Source organism: Leiobunum rupestre, chromosome 5 (assembly GCF_980474605.1).
Source record: "Leiobunum rupestre chromosome 5, qqLeiRupe1.1.hap1, whole genome shotgun sequence".
Lineage (NCBI taxonomy): Eukaryota > Metazoa > Arthropoda > Arachnida > Opiliones > Sclerosomatidae > Leiobunum > Leiobunum rupestre.
In genome coordinates, this window is record NC_143388.1 from 42216494 (window position 1) to 42241598 (window position 25105).

Sequence of the window (25105 nt, forward strand, 5' to 3'; positions counted from 1 at the left end):
TCTTAAAAATTTTCTAGAATTTCTTTATTTGTTAAGATTATCCCTAATTTGTTAATTTCTTAAGATTATCTCTAATTTGTTAATTTCTTAAGATTATCCATTATTTCTTTATTTCCTAAGATTTTTCGAGGATTTCTTAATTTTTTGGATTATTCCATGATTTCTTCATTTGTTAAGATTTCCCCTAATTTCTTAATTTCCTAGGATTTTTTGGATTTTTCCTGGATTTCTTAGTTGGTTAGGTTCTTATTCGTATTTCTTAAGGTCTATTCACACGAGCCAACTTTTTGATCCAACTAGATGAGTCAACTTTGAGTTGAGTAAACTAGTTGGTTCGTGTGAATAAAAGTTCGATGAGTTGATCCACCAAAAAAGTACGCGAGAAAAAAATGGATCACTGATCCATTTTTGCTGACTCAGCATTTTGATTTGAAAATTTGGCTCGTGTGAAAAGGTCTTTACTTGTTAGTTTGTTAGACATTTCCCAGATTTTTTCGAGCTTTACATATCTTTCCGGATTTCTAAGTTTGTTAAGATTTATTTCACGGATTTCTTATTGTGTTAGCTTTTCCCGAGATTTAGTAATTTTTTCGATTTTATGGATATCTTTCTAGATTTTTTATTATTTTGTTAAAATTTCAAATTTTAAGGTGTTTCTTCAAATGTGTTGAATTTTCGACGTTTTTAAAACAAATATGCAATAAAATAATAATAAAGCTTCTGCTTCCTTTTGGCTAAAATCAAAGTGTAGTATCTTTCGCAACAGCTGTTGAACATTGCCCCATTTCCAGCATTTATAATTGACCTGCGACGTCTGTAGTATATTGCGAAACCCAACTAATGAGAAAAAGCCTAAATAAACATATGCAGTATTTTTTGTATATTTTTAAAAGTAAAGAATATAGAAATGGCTGAAGAGGTTTTTCAAAAGTTCGTCTTCTATACAATAACTAACGTAAATTCTAAATACGTTTTCAAAAATCAGGTTTTCCAAAATATCTATGTAATGAATATTGAAAATTTTAATTACGTTTTCAAAATTAAGGTTTTTCAAAATATCTATGTAATGAATATTGAAAATTTTTATTACGTTTTCAAAAATCAGGTTTTTCAAAATATCTATGTAATGAATATTGAAAATTTTAATTATGTTTTAAAAATTCAGGTTTTTCAAAATATCTATGTAATGAATATTGAAAATTGTAATTACGTTTTCAAAAATCAGGTTTTTCAAAATTTCTATACAATGACTATTGAAAATTGTAATTACGTTTCAAAAATCAGGTTTTTCAAAATATCTATGTAATGCATATTGAAAATTGTAATAACGTTTTCAAAAATCAGGTTTTTCAAAATTTCTATGCAATATGAATATTAAAAATTTTAATGACGATTTCAAAAATCAGGTTTTTCAAATATCTATATAATGAATATTTAAAATTTTAATTACTTTTTAAAAAATCAGGTTTTTCAAAATATCTATGCAATGACTATTTAAAATTGTAATTACGTTTCAAAAATCAGGTTTTTCAAAATATCTCTGTAATGAATATTGAAAATTGTAATAACGTTTTCAAAAATCAGGTTTTATGAGATTTCCATGCAATGATTATTGAAAATTGTAATTTTGTTTTTAAAAATCCGGCTTTTCAAAATCTCTATGCATTGCCTATTGGAAATTGTGAAAATTGTAACTTCGTTTCCTAAAATTAGTTACATATTTTAGAAAAATAAATTACCTACTAGAAAATCAAACTGAAAGTCGGCTTAAAATCATAATCGAATTTGGTTAAAATGTACCGGACCTCCACTTTTAACATTTCCAAGTTGACCTATTAATACGAAGGAGAGAAATCTAATTTAGTCGAAGTTAAAGGCTCCAAAAAAGGGGGTAGATGATTGCTTATAGGGTAGGATTATTTGCCTTCCAAAATAAAGAAACCACGTTATTGTCTTTCGGACGGGGGTAGAGGGGGTTATATTGTTCTTTTGTTGTCGCTGATTCGACTTTTCGTTGCTATGTTTAAGTACTGCCCCCCCCCCCCCCCTTTAGGCGAAGGGTGGCTTGCCCTCTTAGCATTCGCACGCGAAGGAACAGCCTACCACCGGGCGAACGAGGAGAGAGATATTTCTGGAACAACGGAAGAAGAGGCTCTTCGATTTGATTAGGCCTTGTCGTACTTCGGCTCTTCAAACACGAAATCACAACTGACAAGTCACTCACTAGGTGGCGTCGCTGCTGTTGTCAAAACGGCATCAAAGAGTAAATGCGCTTTTATTATTGACTTTCGACAACATAGTCCCGGTCCCGTACACCTATGCTTTCTATCAATACCCGAGTTAAAGAGTCTTCAGTATGCAACCGGACCCACGAAGAAATCATTCCATTTCATTTTGAAGCACCGTGTCGATTATAAGTGAAACGAATTCTTATTGAACACTGGGAATGGTCTGAAGTGTAGGTTTGGGATAATGTGTTGATTTAATTGAAGATGGGACGATCGATTATAAATGAAAGGAATTCATATCGAACACTGGGAATGGTCTGAAGTGTAGGTTTGGGATAGTGTGTTGATTTAATTGAAGATGGGACAATCGATTATAAATGAAAGGAATTCATATCGAACACTGGGAATGGTCTGAAGTGTAGGTTTGGGATATTGTGTTGATTTCATTGAAGATGGGACGATCGATTATAAGTGAAAGGAATTCATATAGAACACTGGGAATGGTCCTAAGTAGGTTATTGTTAGTGGCTAAGCTATACAAGTTTGGTTCAATGTATAGTTAAATTAGTGGCACATCTGATTCTTTTAGAAAAAAACATTTTTATAAAATAAATTTAATATTTTGCAGTGAACGTTTCGGACGTACAAAAATATAACAAAATGGTTAACTAAAGAATATATCTGTAGTTAATAAACTATTTTACTTACATTGTAAGTAAATGTTTTAATTTAATTAATTCAATATAGTTTCTAAACAACTTTAATGAATTAATTAATAAAAGTTATTGTTAAACTAGTTAACGGATTGCTTAAGCCTTGCCTTGGATTGAGATTTCTGATGTCAGCTAAAGTTCATGTATTGGATTGAAATTATATTAAAGGAAGTGTATTTTAAATATAAAAATGTAACTTGCTTATAACGTAACCTCAAACTTCCGTTAATCGTGTTGGGATAAATGCTAATGTGATCCATACTTTTATACTCTCAATCAATTTTTTCCTACAAAAAAATTGTTTTCAGAATATTTGCGGTAACTTCACTTTCAGATGAAACCCTATTTCCCCCCTCTCCCCTCCCTGGATTTGCAGGGTCTATGCCCTGGCGCCAGTGGTTCATAAAGAGCAGTTAAGAAAACTATCCCTCGCAATGATTCACCGTCGTCAGTTCGCATTTACCCACATTGTCTTCGAATTTGATTAATAAGCGCACGCCTCGCTATTACAATCTAGTGGGGAAAAAAAGCGTATTACGTCTACCGCCGCGAAACAATATTCATTCGTCAGAGGGCGGCTACGTAGCCAGGTCGGAACGCGAGCGGGAAAAGCTCTCCCGCCAGGGCACGCCACCGTCGAGACTACAAAGGCCTAGAAGTACGACCGGCTCCCGCGCGACGTTAGGACGTAGCGGAGTCGCGGGCGGACAATTTTATTTCGGATCCACCAGAGAACGAGAGAAACACGAAAGATAGAACCGGACCCGCGACGCGAACAAAAAAGTCAAAAAGAACGGATTTCGATCCTCGAAAAAGAGCTCGAATTGGGGGATGAAGAATGGAAGGAACTTGGATCGGGAGAGCTGCAAACTTTGCGGGCGCCTTATGCCCACCGGGGGGGGGGATAGGGGGGGGGCAATCAACGGGAGGTAGCAGGGGGGTTCGAGAAGAGACGCGGGTGATGCGGAAAAAAGGAGAAGAGGAAAAGGTTGAGGTGCAGAGGTCGACGGAGTTCGGGGGGGGGTAGGAGGTTTGAGGCAGTCGACGATCCCGCGCGCGCGCCCGGGCCTTTTTCCGCGGGTGTAACGTAACGGCGGCGGCGGCGGCGGGGGGGTCGAAAACGATGCGGAATTATAAGAAGCAGCCCCAAGAAGGTTTCTATAGCGATCGAGTGAGGATGGTACCGTGGGGGGTAGGAAATATCTAAAACGCGCGGGGTGTTTTATATAGAGCGGGGAGCGTATAATACGGAAACCTCGCCTCCTGAGTCGTCCTTCTTTCCTCCCAACTCCCCCTCTTAGATCGCGCCAGTTCTGAGCATGTGCGGGACGCGTTTCGCCAAGAGCCGCCTAGTCTCGCGAGAGAGAGAGAGAGTGGGACGCTCATCTTTCCTCCGGTTCAGAGACTTTGGCGCGGCTCTGCCAGTGTCTGATCGACGAGTGCGGTACCGCTACTTAGCCGGCAACCTCTTTTCCGCGACGCCGCTTTTCTAAGGTGTTCCTCCCCGCTCGAATGTCTTCATTGCGTTTGCGCCGTTTCTCGCCGGACCTTTTCGCCGGTCTCCTCCCAGAAACCTAAAGATCGCGTCCGTCCGTTTCGCCAGCGATCTTTTCCGCGCCGGCTCCGTTCCTTATTTTGGAGATTTCCTTTCCGCTTTACCGAACGGCGCGCTCGTCACTTCGATTCGTTCTCTCGGCCGTCAAGACATCGGAGACTCTCCTTCGAGTATTCTCCGACGACGTTCGCTCGCTCCGTTCGGACGACGAGAAACTTCCTCGGATCGTTCGTGGTCGTCCCGTTCTCGGCGCGGGATCTCCGTAAAGGTCCCGACAAAGTTCATGGACTCTGGCTCCGAAAGACATGAAGGTAGGACTTCGTTGTTTTTCACGCGTTTACGTTATTTTCGTTCAAGCCTACTTTGTTTTAAATGGTTTATAGCATAATTTTAAAGCGAGCCGCGTGTGTAGGAAAGTATGGAGACGTCTGTAGTTCTAGTTCAGTTACTCTGTAGTTGTACAAGTAGCGAGGGGGTAGTCACTCGCAAACATTTGTTACATTTCGAACACCTGATTTATGATTTAAAAAAAACCCATTTCGTGATTTTCAGTATTATTTATTTTCAATCCGGTTTTACCTTATTTTACTAAACCCCCACCATGTAAGATATAAGCTATTGTTAGGTCGTTGAGGGGTTACCCACAACGCGGGGGGGGGGGGGGGGGTGTAGTGATAGTTCGCCAAGTCGGTAAACACTTACCTTATTTAAATTTTATCAATCTAACGCAACGCAAAATTTACTGTTAACTTTGAAAAAATATTTAAAGCTTACGGGTTGTTTTTCGCGTTGGTGTATGGTGTTATTGTCACCTGCATAGACCAAATTAAATTCTATTTAATCCCGATAATAGGGGGCCGATTTATTGGAACCCTCCTCATAGTATTAATTGATATATCTACCACCCACTTGTAGTATTCAATGATATCTTTTACCATCTTGTATGAATTAACTACTAACTGACCAGTAGTATTAAAAAGTAGTAATTGATATATACTACTACTTTGTAGTACTAACTGATATCTCCTACTACCTTGTACTATTAACTGATATTTATTACTACCTTGTAGTATTAACTGATATCTACTACTACCTTGTAGTATTAACTGATATCTATTACTATCTTGTAGTATTAACTGATATCTACTACTACCTTGTAGTCTTAACTGATATCTACTACTACCTTGTAGTATTAACTGATATCTATTACTATCTTGTAGTATTAACTGATATCTATTACTACCTAGTCTACCTTGTAGTATTAACTGATATCTGCTACTACCTTGTAGTATTAACTGATATCTACTACTACCTTGTAGTATTAACTGATATCTACTACTACCTTGTAGTATTAACTGATATCTACTACTACCTTGTAGTATTAACTGATATCTACTACTACCTTGTAGTATTAACTGATATCTACTACTACCTTGTAGTATTAACTGATATCTACTACTACCTTGTAGTATTAACTGATATCTACTACTACCTTGTAGTATTAACTGATATATACTACTACCATGTAGTACTACTTGATATCTACTACTACTTTGTAGTACTAACTGATATCTACTATTACCTTGTAGTATTACTTGATATCTACTTCTACCTTGTAGTATTACTTGATATCTACTACAACCTTGTAATATTAATTGATATCTACTACAACCTTGTAATATTAATTGATATCTACTACAACCTTGTAATATTAATTGATATCTACTACAACCTTGTAGTATTACTTGATATCTACTACTACCTTGTAGTATTACTTGATATCTACTACAACCTTGTAGTATTAACTTATATTTACCCCCTTGTAGTGGTAATTGATATCTAGTATTTTTTGTAGTGTTAATTGATATCTAGTATTTTTTGTAGTATTAATTGATATCTAGTATTTTTTGTAGTATTAATTTACATCTAGTATTTTTGTAGTATTAATTGATACCTACGCAATTGAAATTGAGGTAAAATTTTAATACTGATTTTTAATTCCGGATACCTGGTTACAACATTACCACATTCAACGTTAACCAATTTTTTAAACCTAATATTTTACTTAATTCAAATAATTCCCAAAAGATCTAATCGTTTCAACCGAATTAAAAATAATAATTTTAGCCAAAGTAGAAAATTAATGTGTCCAATACTAGATAAATTTAAACGTAGATTTTTTTTAATTTATTTTGTCATACACCAATTATTTTTTCAGTTCCGATATTTTAAAAATTGACTTCATAGCAAATTGTAAAGCCAATTTTAAAAGTAAACAATGATGGAAACCCATACCTTAATTAAATCCCACCGCTTTGTCATCCGAATAAAATGTTCGGAATTTTTTACTTAAACCTCCTAATTGCAAATGTCTTTCCAGCGTGTCGCCGATTTAAATTATATGGTTTAAATCTTTTACTTATACGCGTTTGACGCCCTATAAATCATGCAATGTTGTTTCCACATGCGCGCGAATTGGTCCGTCCGCTGTAAAGGAGGCGTGCGGAAAATCTTCCGCCAGAAATGTGGTTTTTATTGGAACGACGCGTACGCCTGCGCGTCTGTTTTTGAAACGCCATCTTCTATACTTCGCTCTTGAAGTCGTCGCGGTAAAACAAATATGTTTTCTGAACACCCGGTAATTATACTGTTTTTTAAACGCGCTACTTTCCCGTAGAAACTTAACAGGCTGCTTTGTCGAATGAATGCCCGATTTTGTAGCCCGTCTGTTTTTAGTTTATTATAAATGAAACGTTACAAATAATAATACGATGCTTTATTCTCGTGATCGTCTGCGTTTCAAAGTATAAATAGCTTTTACCATTTTAAAGTTTACTTTGAAGTGTGAACGCGACTTTATTTCGAACTTTTGTTACTTTTATTTCTTATTTAGAACTTTTACTAGATTATTTCGGATTTCGAACTTTAAGTACTTCATTTCGATCTCGAACTTTTAGTACTTAATTTCGATCTCGAACTTTTAGTACTTAATTTCGATCTCGAACTTTTGGTACTTTATTTCGGATTTCGAACTTTTAGTACTTAATTTCGATCTCGAACTTTTGGTACTTCATTTCGGATTTTGAACTTTTAGTACTTAATTTCGATCTTAAACTTTAGGTACTTAATTTTGATCTAGAATTTTTAGTACTTAATTTCGATCTTGAACTTTAGGAAAATACTTTATTTCGATCTCGGAAATTTAGTACTTAATTTTGATCTCGAACTTTTAATACTCTAATTCAGTTTCGAACTTTAGGTATATAATTCCCCGGTTTAGGTACTTTATTACTCTATTTTTTTTGTCGGTTTGAGGTTGGTTTTACAACGGATTTCGACCTTTTTAGAACTTTGAAGTTGACTCCGAGTTTTCTTAAAAATTGTATCTATTTTCTGCGAAATGTAAGCGCTTCTGACGAACGCCCAATCCCTATAGACAATTACCTAATTTATTCCAAACTTGGATCCGAGGCGATTGTGCCAAAATATACAAGTTATAGTTAGCGAATTGAATCCTATAATATCTTTTAAAAGGTATTTACATTATATTAGTACAGATTAAAAATATACAAATTTAAGATAACTGCTAGTGTTTACCCTTTTCGTGAAACCGAACGATTAGAGTCAAAAATTGGAAATCGAGTCTGCACGCTATTTTACGAATACTTTAACATAAATTAAGTTAATGTAAAAAAAGCGAGTAATGGTTTTAAGCTATAGTATTATTATTGCAACTCGTAAAATAGCTCAGTTATGGCTTTCAACTATATGTTAATTTATAGTGAGTGTAGGGAGCTGTTGACTCGCGTGGCATGAAGGGCTTTCCACCATCCTCCTTCGTAATTTAACCTGAATTAAAGGCGCTAAAAGTCGCTAGATGACTTGGACGCTGGATGGTGCCTTGGGTGATTAGCCTCGCTGATTATTATTATATTATTACTATTTTAAAAATAATGGAAATTTGACATTTTCTTGATTAAATATTAAAATTATTAATTGAATCCATTAGAATAAAATTAAGCGGAAAAACACATGGACAATAAAATTAAATTTATTTTAAAAATAGTGATCTTTAAATATTTTTAAAATTAATTTTATTTTATTTACTTTTCTTCACAATATTTATTTAATTTAATTTTCTTCACAATATTTATTTTATTTACTTTCCTTCACAATATTTATTTAATTTAATTTTCTTCACAATATTTATTTTATTTAATTTTCTTCACAATATTTATTTAATTTAATTTTCTTCACAATATTTATTTAATTTAATTTTCTTCACAATATTTATTTAATTTAATTTTCTTCACAATATTTATTTTATTTAATTTTCTTCACAATATTTATTTAATTTAATTTTCTTCACAATATTTATTTAATTTAATTTTCTTCACAATATTTATTTAATTTAATTTTCTTCACAATATTTATTTTATTTAATTTTCTTTACAATATTTATTTTATTTAATTTTCTTCACAATATTTATTTTATTTAATTTTCTTCACAATATTTATTTTATTTAATTTTCTTTACAATATTTATTTTATTTAATTTTCTTCACAATATTTATTTTATTTAATTTTCTTCACAATATTTATTTTATTTAATTTTCTTCACAATATTTATTTTATTTAATTTTCTTCACAATATTTATTTTATTTAATTTTCTTCACAATATTTATTTTATTTTATTTAATTTTCTTCACATATTGTCAAGACGATATTTATACACACATATCATAATGTCGAATAAATTAATTTCATTAGTTTAAATGTAATTAACATTTTGCATATTGTATTTAATTTGATTTAACGTAGTCTGTCCCTCATAAATCATTCATATGATGGACACATGAAGGGTAAACAATGTGCGCACATTCAAGCCCGACGCGTTTTCTGAAACAATCCTAATAAGGTTACACTCTTAATTTTATACGGTAAAGAAAATTCGTTTATATGCATATGCTTTATATAAATATGGTTTATAACTAACTTTAATAGTCTTTAGCAATTCAAATTGTTCATTTTATATCCATACGCGCATTAATACACGCGGTTTGGAAGCTGCCTCGATCCTGCGAAGTTTCTTGTTTCACTTCCCTCGTAAAAGTTATTATATACCTCTGATAAAAGTAATAATCGTGTACCGAAATTTACCTTGTTCACGCGTTTGACGAATTCTTTATAGACGTTTATTGATATGGAGCTCAATCTCTCAACGTATATAGTTTGGCCCAAATTTGGAATAGGGTAGATTATGCGGGTCTAAGCTAAGCTTTATACCTCTCGCCCTGTAAAGATCCTCTATAATATCTATATTCAGGTTAATTATAGCGTTGTTCGATTTTCTTATTTCAAGAATTATGTGCAATTATGCTACACCTAAAAACGGAAACACAGAAAAGCTTTGACCTATTGTGGAGTGTCCTCAACAAAATATGTCTTTGGATATTATTAAATTAAAATATTAACAATAAAATATACTAAAATAAATTTAAATATTTATTTGACGAACAAATATTGAAGAGAGCAACCATAGAACTTTAATTCTATCTTAGTATAAAGTCAGTATAATTCTTTGTCAGACCAAATTAATGAGAATTCCTGTAAGAATCTTAAGATTTCTTTCAATTTTACTATTTTTCTAAGTCAGTATAAATATATCTTAGTTCAAATTAATGAGAATTCCTGTAAGAATCTTAAGATTTCTTTCAATTTTACTAACTTTCTAAGTCAGTATAAATATATCTTAGTTCAAATTAATGAGAATTCCTGTAAGAATCTTAAGATTTCTTTCAATTTTACCAACTTTCTAAGTCAGTATAAATATATCTTAGTTCAAATTAATGAGAATTCCTGTAAGAATCTTAAGATTTCTTTCAATTTTACCAACTTTCTAAGTCAGTATAAATATATCTTAGTCCAAATTAATGAGAATTCCTGTAAGAATCTTAAGATTTCTTTCAATTTTACCAACTTTCTAAGTCCGTATAAATATATCTTAGTCCAAATTAATGAGAATTCCTGTAAGAATCTTAAGATTTCTTTCAATTTTACCAACTTTCTAAGTCAGTATAAATATATCTTAGTCCAAATTAATGAGAATTCCTGTAAGAATCTTAAGATTTCTTTCAATTTCGCCAACTTTCTAAGTCCGTATCTTAGTCCCAGTTGATGAGAAATCTTGCAAGTATCTTAAGATCTTTCCAAGTCAGTTTTCGAGAAAGATTTAAAATTGCCGTTGTTTTTAATCATTTTTGTTGACTATTAAAATGGATTTTATAGATAAAATTTATATTTAGATTTGTGTAAACACTAAACACTAACACGTTATATGAAATTGATGTATGTTTTTAAAATTAAGTCGTTAAAAAAAGATTTTAAAAAGTGCGATCAGTAGTATACAGTATTCCGAAATTTTACATTATATTAAATTGAAGTAATCTTATTTCTTATCGCATTGATCTTGTTCTTAAAATAAGAAAACCCTCTTACTTAAATAATATACTTTTAATGGATACTAATATTTCTGGTGATATATTCTTACTTATCAGTAAAATTTTCTTACAATCTTACCGTAATATTTCTTAGCGCAATGATCTTAATCTTAAAATAAGAAAACTTTCTTAGAATTGATCTTATTCTTAAAATAAGAAAACTATACTTTTAATGGACACTAATATTTCTGGTGATATATTCTTACTTATCAGTAAAATTTTCTTACAATCTTACCGTAATATTTCTTAGCGCAATGATCTTAATCTTAAAATAAGAAAACTTTCTTAGAATTGATCTTATTCTTAAAATAAGAAAACTATACTTTTAATGGACACTAATATTTCTGGTGATATATTCTTACTTAAATTATATTGAAATTTTCTTATTTCTTACAATTTGACCATAAGATTTCTTATCGCAATTATGTTATTCTTATATAATAAACTTTCTTACTAAAATAATATGCTTCGTATACATACTAATACTTCTGGTTCTTACTTAAATTATATTGAAATTTTCTTATTTCTTACAATCTTACCATAATATTTTTTATCGCAATGATCTTATTCTTAAAATAAGAAACTTTCTTACTAAAATAATAAACTTCAAATAGATACTAATACTTCTGGTTCTTAATTGTCAATTATATTGAAGAATTCAAAGTATTCTTATTTCTTACAATCTTACCATAATATTTCTTATTGCAATGATTTTGTTCCTAAAATAAGAAAACTTTCTTATTAAAATAATCTTCTTCATATACTAATAATTCTGTTTCTTACTTGTCAATAATATATAAATTTTCTTATTTCTTACAATCTTACCATAATATTTCTTATCGCAATGATCTTATTCTTAAAATAATAAACTTTCTTACTAAAATAATAAACTTCAAATAGATACTAATACTTCTGGTTCTTAATTGTCAATTATATTGAAGAATTCAAAGTATTCTTATTTCTTACAATCTTACCATAATATTTCTTATTGCAATGATTTTGTTCCTAAAATAAGAAAACTTTCTTATTAAAATAATCTTCTTCATATACTAATAATTCTGTTTCTTACTTGTCAATAATATATAAATTTTCTTATTTCTTACAATCTTACCATAATATTTCTTATCGCAAGGATCTTATTCTTAAAATAAGAAACTTTCTTACTAAAATAATATACTTCAAATAGATACTAATACTTCTGGTTCTTAATTGTCAATTATATTGAAGAATTCAAAGTATTCTTATTTCTTACAATCTTACCATAATATTTCTTATTGCAATGATTTTGTTCCTAAAATAAGAAAACTTTCTTATTAAAATAATCTTCTTCATATACTAATAATTCTGTTTCTTACTTGTCAATAATATATAAATTTTCTTATTTCTTACAATCTTACCATAATATTTCTTATTGCAAGGATCTTATTCTTAAAATAAGAAACTTTCTTACTAAAATAATATACTTCAAATAGATACTAATACTTCTGGTTCTTAATTGTCAATTATATTGAAGAATTCAAAGTATTCTTATTTCTTACAATCTTACCATAATATTTCTTATTGCAATGATTTTGTTCCTAAAATAAGAAAACTTTCTTATTAAAATAATCTTCTTCATATACTAATAATTCTGTTTCTTACTTGTCAATAATATATAAATTTTCTTATTTCTTACAATCTTACCATAATATTTCTTATCGCAAGGATCTTATTCTTAAAATAAGAAACTTTCTTACTAAAATAATATACTTCAAATAGATACTAATACTTCTGGTTCTTAATTGTCAATTATATTGAAGAATTCAAAGTATTCTTATTTCTTACAATCTTACCATACGATTTCATATCGCCAAGATCTTTTTCTTAAAATAAGAAAACTTTCTCACTAACTAATAAAATAATGGTAATAGTGGCAATCTGCTAAGTAAGCCTCGAAAGATAAAATAGTGAACAGAAGGTGAACGTACAGAAACCCCTACCATTGATATATATATATATATATATTTCTTAACAGGGCGAGCGTAGAGGTAATCGGGCGTCGGATAGAGGTTGGTAAACTTTGCAGCTCTGCAAGGTGTTGTTCGCTCTATAAGTTGTAAGTTGAGCAAGAGACGCTCTCGGAGAGGAGGCGGTTGTTCGTGGCGTCCCCCGCTCTAAATGTCGCAGGTGGTTTCATGCGACGCTCGCTCCCTCTCGCGGAAAGGCCTTTGCGGTAATGTGGGAAGATGACATTTAGGAGCGTGGATCTAATTTTATTTTTTTCTCAGTTTTTGGCTTTTGTTTTACGTTTTCTAAGATACTATCAGAAGATTTTGGCAGATTTGGCTATAAAATTTATATAAATAAAGGAACTAAATACAATTTTTAAAATCAACTAGTGTTGTAAGTCGGAAACATTTCCGTGGAAAATGACCGAGGCCTCTTTTCCGGAATATTTTCCGTATTTTTCCGAATATATTAAAAAAAGCTTTCATTCCATGATTAGTCTAATATATTGTTTGCAAATTAAAATAAAGCGGCATTTTCGCCTCATTATTTATAATTTAAAAGTAAAACTAAACCTTTAGACTAGTTTAAACTGATTAACAACGTAACACTATTATTGTTTTGTAGTATGTTTACTGTTTTTAGACATTTTATATCGATTTATAGTTAAAAGTCAATTGAGAACAAACTAAATTAAATTTATTTATTTATTATATAGTAATTAAATTTATTAAAATAATTTAATATTTAGTTAACATTACAACTTTGCTCACATTATTAACCAATAAGTTAATAATAATAATAAAATAAATAAATACATAAATAATAATGAGTTTTTATAAATAAATAATACTTTAAATAATATGGCTTAATTTGCTAATTATGATTATTTAAAAAAAGGTAAATTTCGTTATATTTGCATATTTAATTAAAATCAATGATATTTACAGTGATTTGTCTAACCGGTTTCGAAATGCCTAGATGATGAAATGCTAGGCATTTCGAAACCGACCAGACAAATTACTGTAAATATCATGGATTGTAATTAAATATGCAAATATAACGAAGTTTACCTTTTTTTAATAATCAAAATTAAATAATAGTAAAACGTTAAAATAATTGAAAGAATGAATAAAAATCCGATTTACATTAAAAGCATTTTAATTAATAAAATAAGTATCCTCGCATTTAATTTTCTGAAATTAAAATAATTAAACTTTTTTAAAGAAGCGAAAACAAAAAAATTAGATAACAAATTTGTCATAAAATTTTGCACTTTGCTTTTGAAAGTTAAGAACCTTTCCGTTGCCTAGGCAGAGAACCTAGTGGGCAAAATTGCCCAACTAAAAAATGGCGGGCCTCTATAATTACGTAGGCAACGGTTTTAGCATACTTCTATCAGAAATAACGTCACATGTGGCCATAACCAACGGTATCAGATTGATTGCCTTTCGATTTCGATTTCCTGGGCTGCTTTTGGTACCGCGAGTCGATTTGGCATCTTTTCAGGCACCGGTACCTAACACCCTCTGTCATTAATCAAGCGAAAGTTGTATCGTCAAGTTCTGTATCACATCCGGTTGATCGTACACCTTTACCTCATTTGAGGAAATTCAATATAGCAACTGCCGCGTTGAGACACTAGATTCCCGATATTCACAATTAATAAATGATTAGATATATTTTAAATTTGATCTTACGATATCTTTTGGGCGTTTATTGATTAACTCTCAATATGAAAAGCATTCTGAAATAATTTAATTTTCGTTCTTAATTATCAAAATTTCATCATTTTAATTTTATTTCTCTAAAAATCGGAAAAATACATTTTAATTTTAATAAGGTTTTTATGGATTTTAATCTACTTTATGATTTTTTAAACATGTTGCCCTTTTTATTGACAAATTTATGTTATCAATGTAATATTAATTAAATAAATAAATATAAACTGATTTATAGATAAAAATATTAAAGTAAATTTGTTTCAAGCGAAGTAATTTTGGGTATATTTACATTTTAAAGTTCGCGATTCAAAGTCCTATTCGAATTCTCATGATTGTTGAGATCCCAAAGTCTTTCCTAACTATAAATACACGCCATCTTTCTGATACAAGTCCAACGTTTTCAAGGAAATTGAAAAAATATTATAATCAAACAATTCTATATTGTAACCCGGCCACCTGAATTAATGGCTTTAAAGGTCGCTTGAAGACTTAGGCCTAAGGTGGTGCCTTGGGTATATTAGTCTAGCTGATTATTATATTATTATACCGAAATTATCATAATTATCTTTAATGTATTTGAACAGCTTTAAATATCGCACGAATGCGTACATTTCTAACTAGTTTTAGATTTTTTGTAGCAACTGATAAGGCACGTAAAGTAATGAATTTATTCAAATTGGTCGAATATTTAGAAATATAACTTTTATAATAATTATTAAATTGTTTAAATTTCCTTTCAATTTAATTAATGGTATTGAAATAGGCGATATTATAGAGTACCGTGGACATCTTGTTCCACTATTCTTCCATTAGCTCTCCCACCAAAGAGCGTATGAATTCATCCATAAGCTTTGACTTAACTTACTTAAAACAAATTGGCTAAGCATGGAACTTTATGCTTAGTGCTCGGAATTGTTTATTCATTATCCACAAATTTTCCGATTTATTTAAAAAACGTTGGTAAAAAGAATATCATTTTAACTTATTTAATTATGTTTTTTACCAAGCATTTATTTGAATAAAAGTGGTATTTATTTAAATAATTGTTTGTTTTATTTAAATAATAGGCTTATTCACTTTCGATTATTTAAACATTTTAAAATTTTTATTCAACTATTGGTTATTTAAATAAATATTATTTAAATATCGCCGAGCTTATTTTATTCATAGATAAAAATTAATCGAATGTCGAACACTATTTATGCTATCACCTATTCTGTATTAAAAGATTTAAATTTCTTGGTAATTTAAAAAAAATATATAAAACTTAATTAATCCTAGTTAAAATTAATTACTACTTGTAATCTAGATTGTCCCTTATCGGCATGGCTACTGAAACTACTACTTCAGGGTTGCCACGCGTCAGGGAAATCAGGGAAAAGTCAGGGAATTTAAAAATGGGCCTAAAAAGTCAGGGAAATGTCAGGGAGTTTTAAGAATTGGTAAAAATCCAGGGAAAAGTCAGGGAATTCAATTTTATCTGAGCACTTTTTGAAGGTAATTTAACTCTAGATGTATGACAAATTCCACGATTATCATTTATTTCCTTAAAAGTTTGGCTAATTTTTTCAACATTTCAATAACCTTTTTACTGAAATATAAGGCCATCTAAATTTATTAACTTCTGATAAAAGTAAAATATAAAAGAACAAATTGGCCTTAATAAGTCAGGGAAAATCTCTTAAAATGGTCAGGGAAAACAGGGAATAGTCAGGGAATTTGAATCTGAAAATTTCGTGGCAACCCTGTACTTTCATAAATACATTGAAATATAATGGCCGATTTAAATAAATGATATTTTTAAAGCAAGGTATTTAAAATAATAATAATTTGATTTAAATCAAACCACTCTGATGAACACCAATTAATTTTGATCTGTATCTGAATAATGTACGTTATTTTATGCCGACCACAGTCACCGCAAGGACTTTTCGCGGCGGTGTTTCGAGAACGGATATCCGCAACAAACATAAAAACGCGCGAACTAGGATTTCGCAAATATTGGTAAAAACACGCTGCTCTTAGACCAAATTCGTTTACCGGGAAACGAAGAAATCATCCCAGAGAAAATATTGAACACGCAAAAATCCCCGCCTAAATTATCCTCCCCCCAAAATTCCCCCCTAATCACCCCCCCCCTCAACGGTTGAATTTGCTCGCGCGATAAAGATTCAAACGTAGAAAGTGTAACGAAATCCCTGATCAGCTCGGGGGGGAGGCAGGCCGGGGGGTGCTGGCGGAAAGCAAAAAATGTCGGGGATGAGGGGGGGGTCGAAAACAGCGAGGGATAGCGTGTATTTAGTAGGTGCCCCGTTCCAAGATCTTCCGTAGCGCACACCCATTTCCTCGGGCCCGGCCGGGATCGGCAACTCTATTCTTTGTAAAGAACTATTTTTCATTACTATTGTATTTTCTCGCCATCTACCGGAAATTCTTGATCGGTTTTTAAGAAAAATACACCCCGATTTTTGCCGGCGAAAGTTCCTTTTTTCGTAACTTTCTTTTTATTTGTACCTTCCTTATGCGTTATTCTCTCTCTCTCGATTTGATCCTGGGGTTTTTATTTTTTATCGCGTCCCGTTTGAAATCTTCGGTCATTTATTGCCGTACCTATAAGTTGATGTTTTCCGCTTTTGAGGATGTCGTGAGTCAACTGCTGGCGTGAATCAACGAAATGTCTCGCGTATGCTGCTAATGAGGGAATTTATTGTGTAGGCGTTACCAAGAAAGTATATATTTATGCTTAGAAAGAATAATAATGTGGGTTTATTTCCAAATTATTAAATTACAATAAAATATTTTGGACAAGACTAAATCGTAAACGACTTTTAAGCCGTAGCTTATTTCTACACAAATACTAAATGTATATTACTGAGAAAGAAATAAGAGTTAAATAGCGGGGGAAAATACATTATTCAAGATTACATGAAAGGCCTTATTTACATCTAATATAATTTTAGGAACTCTTCAGTGGCGTAAATACGCCAATGCGGTGCATTGGGGCCCACCCTAGTAATGGGGCCCATAAACTTTTACTTATTCAACTGTCCGATCGGCTGTCTCACGAAAGAACGCCGTATACATGTATATTTTTATAGAGAGTATTACCGTGATGTCATTATCACGATATTGGAAGCCAGTGGCGTAAATAGGCCAACAAACCCAATCGCTTACGTTGGAACGCGCACAAATTGTCACAGGGGCCCATTTTATTATCTTGCATTGGGGCCCAATTTTCCTAGCTACGCCACTGGAACGCTTTTTAAACATCTGGAGATTTTATTACTATTAAAAAAATCAAAATTACCATGAAATCCTAAATAGTTATTTTTAAAAGGATTTAATTTCTTTATGACAATGAAAAATCTCAAAATAGAGTAGTATCAGTGCTACATCACGCAACGTCACCCATGCTTTTTCCTATAGAGAAAAAAATGCGCCTAAAATGGCGACCATGGCCAAAGCTACGAGGTGATGCTACTTCATAGGGACTTGACAGCATGACGTAGAAAATTCGACACTCTTGCTTTTTCCAATTGAAAAAAAGATCATGAAATTCTGAGAAAAAAATTAACACGGATTTTAATTTTTATTTTTGCAGTAAGCGCCGAAACTTACGTTTTGGTCATACCAGACTTGTTTGTTATTTTTCCCAAAATTGCGTATCGAGGGAAACGAGGCAATGTCTTACCAGCGGATCACGCGGTTCGGGCGCGCGCCCGTTTGGTTGGGGGGACGGGGTGGGGGGAAGAAAGTAACTCCCTGATATCCTTTATGTAAGGCTATTCACACTTCTGGCGTCATGCCCCTGGTACGGCCAACTCTTGTAAGCCGCTGTTGGCTGGATTGTACGTTATAAATTGGCTCGGACGCGAGCTCTAGAAAGGGCGCTGACTGTGCCGGCAGCTGCGTTGAACAAACTCCCCGTTAAAAGACATTCATATTAAAACGTTTATTCAACGGATATTTTGGACGCTTTTCTTAGGTGTAATAAACCTGGATTTCATTTCCCCTGGAAGGTTAATGAAACACGTTCCTTGGACCTCCTTCCAAGTCTCGATTGACTATGGATTTAAAATGTTTGAAAATGTGCTTCAGACTGGATAGAGGTCGGCGTTTGAATAAGAAATTATCCAATTATTTATTTTTATTCATAACCGCAAATTATCCAAAAAATATACGAAAAAAACGATTATTTTTGCATGTTAAATCGTTGTTTATTCGTATAAAATGTTCATAAAAAACAATTAACCCAACCTTTTTATGGCAAATCAAAATTTTCCCGGTTAATTTATTCGTTCCGCCGACCTCTAAGACTGGATTTGATAATTTATTATCCATCTTTTTAACCGTTTGACCATAAGTCTATAATTAAAGTGTGTGTTCGTTAGTCAGGGTTTTTGGAATAATTGATTTAAATCACCTATTACACTTCAATAGACGGGCTAAGCAAAGTCAATTCAGAGAAAAATAAATTAAATATAGTTTTTAATTAGTATTTAAATTTAATTGAGATTAATTTAAATTTTAGTTTAAATTATTACTGCGCTCAAATTATTTATCGATTTGTCAAGAAAAATAGACAAAATGTAAAAGAAAATCAATAAATGAAGTTAATCTACTATTTAGAGTTTTTAAAAATCAAAATATCACCAAGTAATATAGAGCGTTCTCTAAAATCGGTGTGGCGTGCTTTCCCCCTTTTGAGTTCGGATCAGGTGAAGGTTTGGTTGGTTTTTCGTATGAGAGAAAAATATTTATCTGGCAAACCCGAAAGAAATGGAGAGCATTCGATTTTTAGCAGTAGCATAGTTGCTAGCCTAGGCTTCACTAATTTCCGATTTTCCGCGCCATTTTTCTTATTTTAAATGATTTTTGAAATAAATGTATGATGGCAAAAAAAGGAAAATAAAGTCCCAAATCCACGGGTTTAAAAAGAAACTTAAATCATAAAAATATTCATATAAAGACAGGCCATAAGCCGAATTCTCTTAAACCAAAGAATAACAAATGTTGTTAGTCCTGCTGAACTAGCTCTATAGTCTGTATGAAAAGTTTGGCCGGTTTTGGGCCGATTTTATAGAACGCTCTATTGCTGATAGTAAAAGTAAATCGGTGGCCTAGTCTTGAACTAACTTTGGACTCAAAGAACCAATTGAATTGCACCAAACGTTTCTTGTGAATTGTTCTGGGAAGAATTTCAAACCAGTTTGGACAATGCTATTCTATTCAATTATTGTACTTTGTCATGTATATTTAAAAAATAAATTTTTCTCGTGCACAAGCGTAAAAATTTTATTTTAAAAATAAACTTTTAACGCTTGTGCCCGAGAAAAATTCGTTGTCAATTTATTTGTTAAATATAACCTCTAAATAAAAAGTACTTTGTCATATTAATTGTAGAATGTAATTTCTTAAACACTTGCCAACTTATTTATGGCTTATAAAAGCCCCCTCAAAAGAATCGAACTACTTTTTACCGCGACAGAATACAAGTTTTGATAAGTTCCCTGTAAATAGGATTGGGTATGGAAGCGAAATGTTTGCTCGTGAAATAGCTAGCCGACTCAAGTTCAAGACTTGTTTCCCTTATTTACTAATGCTATTAGTGGACGTGGAGTGACGTAGAATTGACGGCATTCCCAACCTAATTACCACCCGTCGGTACTACGCCTAACTGCACGCGGTCAGAATTATGACGAAGCAAAGAGCACCTAAAGACTTGGTCTAAAGGCCACCAAAATGTGTGGAACACGTCAGGAAAACTATAAACTTATGTTGTTATAAATAATAATAATTTTAAATTTTAATATTTATTGTACCAGAATTCAGAGTACTTGTGAAAAAATACTTGGTCCGAGTATTTTGTAACTATTGTCATTACTATAAATTTGTTAGTGTTTAGCTTTTTTTGCCCCCCTTTTTATTCTGTACTTTTCTACCTTTCCGCGTAATTTAAATGAAGAGATTAAGCGGCCGATGTTTCAACGGGGACTTCGGTGGTTTCCACAACGCTACTACGACGTTTCGTCAAACTATCTCGGCATTGCCGCTTAAAGCGTTGGGAAAATTCGCCTACTACATTCAGACTGTTTGTAGACCCATCTGCATCTAACCGGATCTAAACATTTATTATTGTCTACTATGACTGTGACGTTATTGAAATCCTAGACATTTTAATGACGTCCCCGGCGAAATGCAGTTTTATATTTTATACAAGGATATATTTATTACAAGAATATATTTATTACAAGAATATATTTATTACAAGAATATATTTATTACAAGAATATATTTATTACAAGAATATATTTATTACAAGAATATATTTATTACAAGAATATATTTATTACAAGAATATATTTATTACAAGAATATATTTATTACAAGAATATATTTATTACAAGAATATATTTATTACAAGAATATATTTATTACAAGAATATATTTATTACAAGAATATATTTATTACAAGAATATATTTATTACAAGAATATATTTATTACAAGAATATATTTATTACAAGAATATATTTATTACAAGAATATATTTATTACAAGAATATATTTATTACAAGAATATATTTATTACAAGAATATATTTATTACAAGAATATATTTATTACAAGAATATATTTATTACAAGAATATATTTATTACAAGAATATATTTATTACAAGAATATATTTATTACAAGAATATATTTATTACAAGAATATATTTATTACAAGAATATATTTATTACAAGAATATATTTATTACAAGAATATATTTATTACAAGAATATATTTATTACAAGAATATATTTATTACAACTTCGAGAGAATGACTATCACACAAAAACTAAAACCTACTAACTAACTAGTTAAATAGGATGATAAAATACGCCAATAAGTAGATTAGTAGGGCTGTGCGATTAGTGGTTTCAGGCAATCGAGTTGGGTATCGAGTACCAAATTCTTTTTCATCGAGTATTCGAGTCGAGTAATATTGAAGTCGAGTCGAGTAATCGAGTACTTGATTAAGGGGAAAATTTCCCTTATTCGAGTCGAGTAACTAAAAATAACCATCGAGTAATATTTATAACGAGTCGGGTTATCGAGTACTTGATTAGAAGCTGGTTCTATTCAAGAAATTATGAAAATAATTTAAAAGGAGTATAAAGTAACTTTCAATGCTGAAAAATATTCCTTTAATTTAAATGGACCACAGTTTCCACAACTTTGTAGGTACCGTTTATTGCCCCAAAAAAGTTGTAAAAACCGCTCTTTGAACTTTGAAGCAACGAGAATAGAAAAACCAATACTCGACGAGTTTAGAGAGCAGCTTATTCGAGTAATCGGGTACCCGACTATGCAATTTTTTGGTACTCGGTAATAGACGAGTATACTCCAATTACTTATTCTAAAAAGACCGAGTACTCGATGATGTTCCATAATGAAAGGGATAAAAAAGCTAAACCCTAAACAAATTAGAAGAAATTAAAAAACTTACAAATAGTTCGTACCAATAGGTCTTCGAGCAAACATGAAGACGCGAAACTTAAAACTTCGTCGTCGTGTATCCTGCTTTATTAAAAAACACAAGTACGCAATAAAGACTAATGCTAGTTGCTACGTAAGGCCCGTGTGAACTTCTTCGGATATACTGGCACCGAAACCGTTTTCAGTAGTTAGTCTTAAAGCAAGTGTCGGCTCGACGTCCAGTAGCTCTTTTTTTCAACAGATGTCGCTATCGTCGAAATAAAAACAAGTTAGTTCAGCTACATTTTGACCCAAAAGGCGGGTACTTATAGGTACCCCTCGCGTTGATTGGATCGTATCAAATTGGTTAATAATAATAATTACCGTAATTTTAAACACTATTTTATACATGGAATGTATAGTTTAGGTTAAAGCCCACTAAGTAGAGCATAAGTTGTCTAATTATAATAGTTATAAATGGCTATCTGACGACGTTATCATTTCGCTACTTTGAATTTAACTTCCTTTGCCATTAATAGATGGCACCACGCTCTCCACTAAAGTCGCTTTTTTCCGAAGAATCGGATAAATTCGTGGCCATCTTTAATAACAGGGTCCTTTTCATAATACAGGTGGCAATGATAGAGCCGACAGTTACTTTAAGCTCAGTTTTGAAGCGATTTAGTCCGTCGTGTGACCGTGGCTTATGTTGAGACGATCTGCGGGCGTCATGGTAGAATTTACCAGAAGAAAAAACGTCACCGGAGTGAACTTCAATCGTCTCAACTAAAACCACGTTCACACTTACCCTCGGAAACGTTTGGAAGTATGTTTGTCCACACATTCGATTTCCAGTGAGTTTTGAAGAAAATTGGGCATGCGTAGTATAGTCCTAGAAGCAACAAAGACAAGGAGAACGCAGCTAGCCTTTAAACACGCTAAGGCAATGTTGTGTACAAATTCCATTGGACGAACCATTACGCTGAACGTTATACGGGCGGGTGGAAGACAATTTCCGAATTTCCCCCTTCCGACGGCAGCAGGCGCTAAAGCGTCTAACCAATGAAAATGCGCGCAAGAAAATGCAAGACTTTTGACGGGTTGCGTTCTCCTTGTGTGGAGTGCTGTGTTTGTTGCTCCTAGAGTCCTAGGTTTAGTCATACAAATAGGAGTTCATCTGTTCACGAATCTGAGTTATAACTTAAAGCATTCTAATTAAAAGTGAATGCACCCAAAAGTTTGTTTCAGTTTTTAAACAAATAGACGAAAAGTTGTAAGATTATTTACTTTTAAAAAATTCATAAAACTTTTATTATGCGCAAAAAAGTCCACGATGGTCGATTTTCTTTAAAAAAAGCTAATGGTTCACAAAAACCGACTTCGATGACCAAACTGGTCGCCGAAGTGATCTGAAACTCTGGGACACACTTTAACACGACGGCATCCAAACTTGGCGGGAGGCTCGGGAGCGCTCTACCAAAGTATAAATTTACTCTGGGTTTTATATTATTAGTTTATATGTAAATGTTTCACTAATCAATTTTAGTCACTTTCAAGTAAGTGCAATAATTTCTGTCAATGTATTTGCTTACGAAGAATTGTTTAAAATGCACGGACAGGTGGCGGCACCGTTTCTTTGATAGAAGTCGCCCAACCTTGCAAACTTTATCTTTGTTACCTACCTAAATGACTTACCTAATCCGTTTTAATTCTTATTTTAATTTTGTAATGTTAAAAATGCATAACAATATAGTGGTATTTTCACCAGTTAAAGTGAATATAACCCACAAAGCAATCTTTATGGAATACCCCTTCAATTTTTTAAATTTCCCTGTACAGTGGCGCCAAACATTTTTAAAGCCAAAGGCAAGAGTGGCCAGAGCTGCAAACGTTGGTTATATTCCCTTTAAAGAACCTATTTTATAATTAATTAATTATATAATTAATTAAATTTATTTTTTTAAACGCTGGCTGCTTTGCCCACCGATCCCCGAGATATTATTTAATTTCAAAATATTTCAGGGATTCAGCGTATAGTTTCTGATAACGAAGGGTTCCACAAAGAGTTAAGTACTAAAACATGAACATTAGCAGGACACTTATCCCGTAAGAGTGCTATTATACTTCTAATATTAAGGGCTAACACTCAACCGCGAAAGAGTGTGTTTACGCGTTATCAAGGCTGCGACTAAACATAACAACAAGTTGTGCCAAAGGTATCGTGCCTTAGTCATATAAAAGCCTTTTACTTGTACGCGATATACGGCGCTACGTACTAAATAAAATGTGTAACAAGGGAGGGGGGGGGGGGCGTTAGCAAAGTAAGAAACGCAGGTGCGCTCAAAACCTGAGATATAATTCGTTGAATTGTAATTTTTTCTTTCCCCGCGTGATACCTCTCGCTGCGTTTTCTGGGAATTACAGGATTTTGATAGCTGAGGCGAGGGTGGCAAAAAGCACGGAACAATGCCTCGTTTAATTCGTTTAGTTTAATCTATAACGGTACATTTCTGAAGTTGAAATATGCAAATGCGTCTTTCATATGAATAACGAAACAATTACCTATCTTACTCTTACATTGTCCCTTCGTCTTCCGAAACGAGCCGTTCATTTCAATAAAAATTGCTCGTTTATGCGGTGGGAAGTTTGGCCTATAGTTGCTCAGAGTGGGAGATATGTTTTTACGACTAAAACACCGACTGAAAAAGATTTTAGCGTTAGTTATTTCCGAAGTGAAATAACTATAGTGGTGGTTACGGTTAGAAACGTGAATTTAAGATACTGATTTAATAAGGAACAAAAAATTAAGAACTTTTAATAAACAAAAAAACTGATACATTAAATTTACAACGCGGAATGAAAAACTAACAAATAAAGGTAATTAGAGAGTTCGCCCTTCCGAATGGGTCTCACAGAAGGGAGGAGACGATTCCCGA

General features: G+C 32.3%; 1 protein-coding gene across 5 annotated transcripts in view; it reads left to right on the forward strand.

Moving 5' to 3' along the window:
- Positions 1-4273: 4273 nt before the first annotated feature.
- Positions 4274-25105, forward strand: part of pros (homeobox protein prospero) — a 97553-nt gene continuing 76721 nt past the window's right edge. For all 5 annotated transcript variants that reach the window (XM_090174515.1, XM_090174517.1, XM_090174516.1 and 2 more), the window contains exon 1: positions 4274-4807. Coding sequence is in view for 1 of the 5 variants with exons in the window: in XM_090174519.1 (XP_090030645.1) it covers positions 4802-4807 (6 nt within the window). In the remaining 4 variants the exon portion in view is untranslated. The remainder of the gene's footprint in view (positions 4808-25105) is intronic.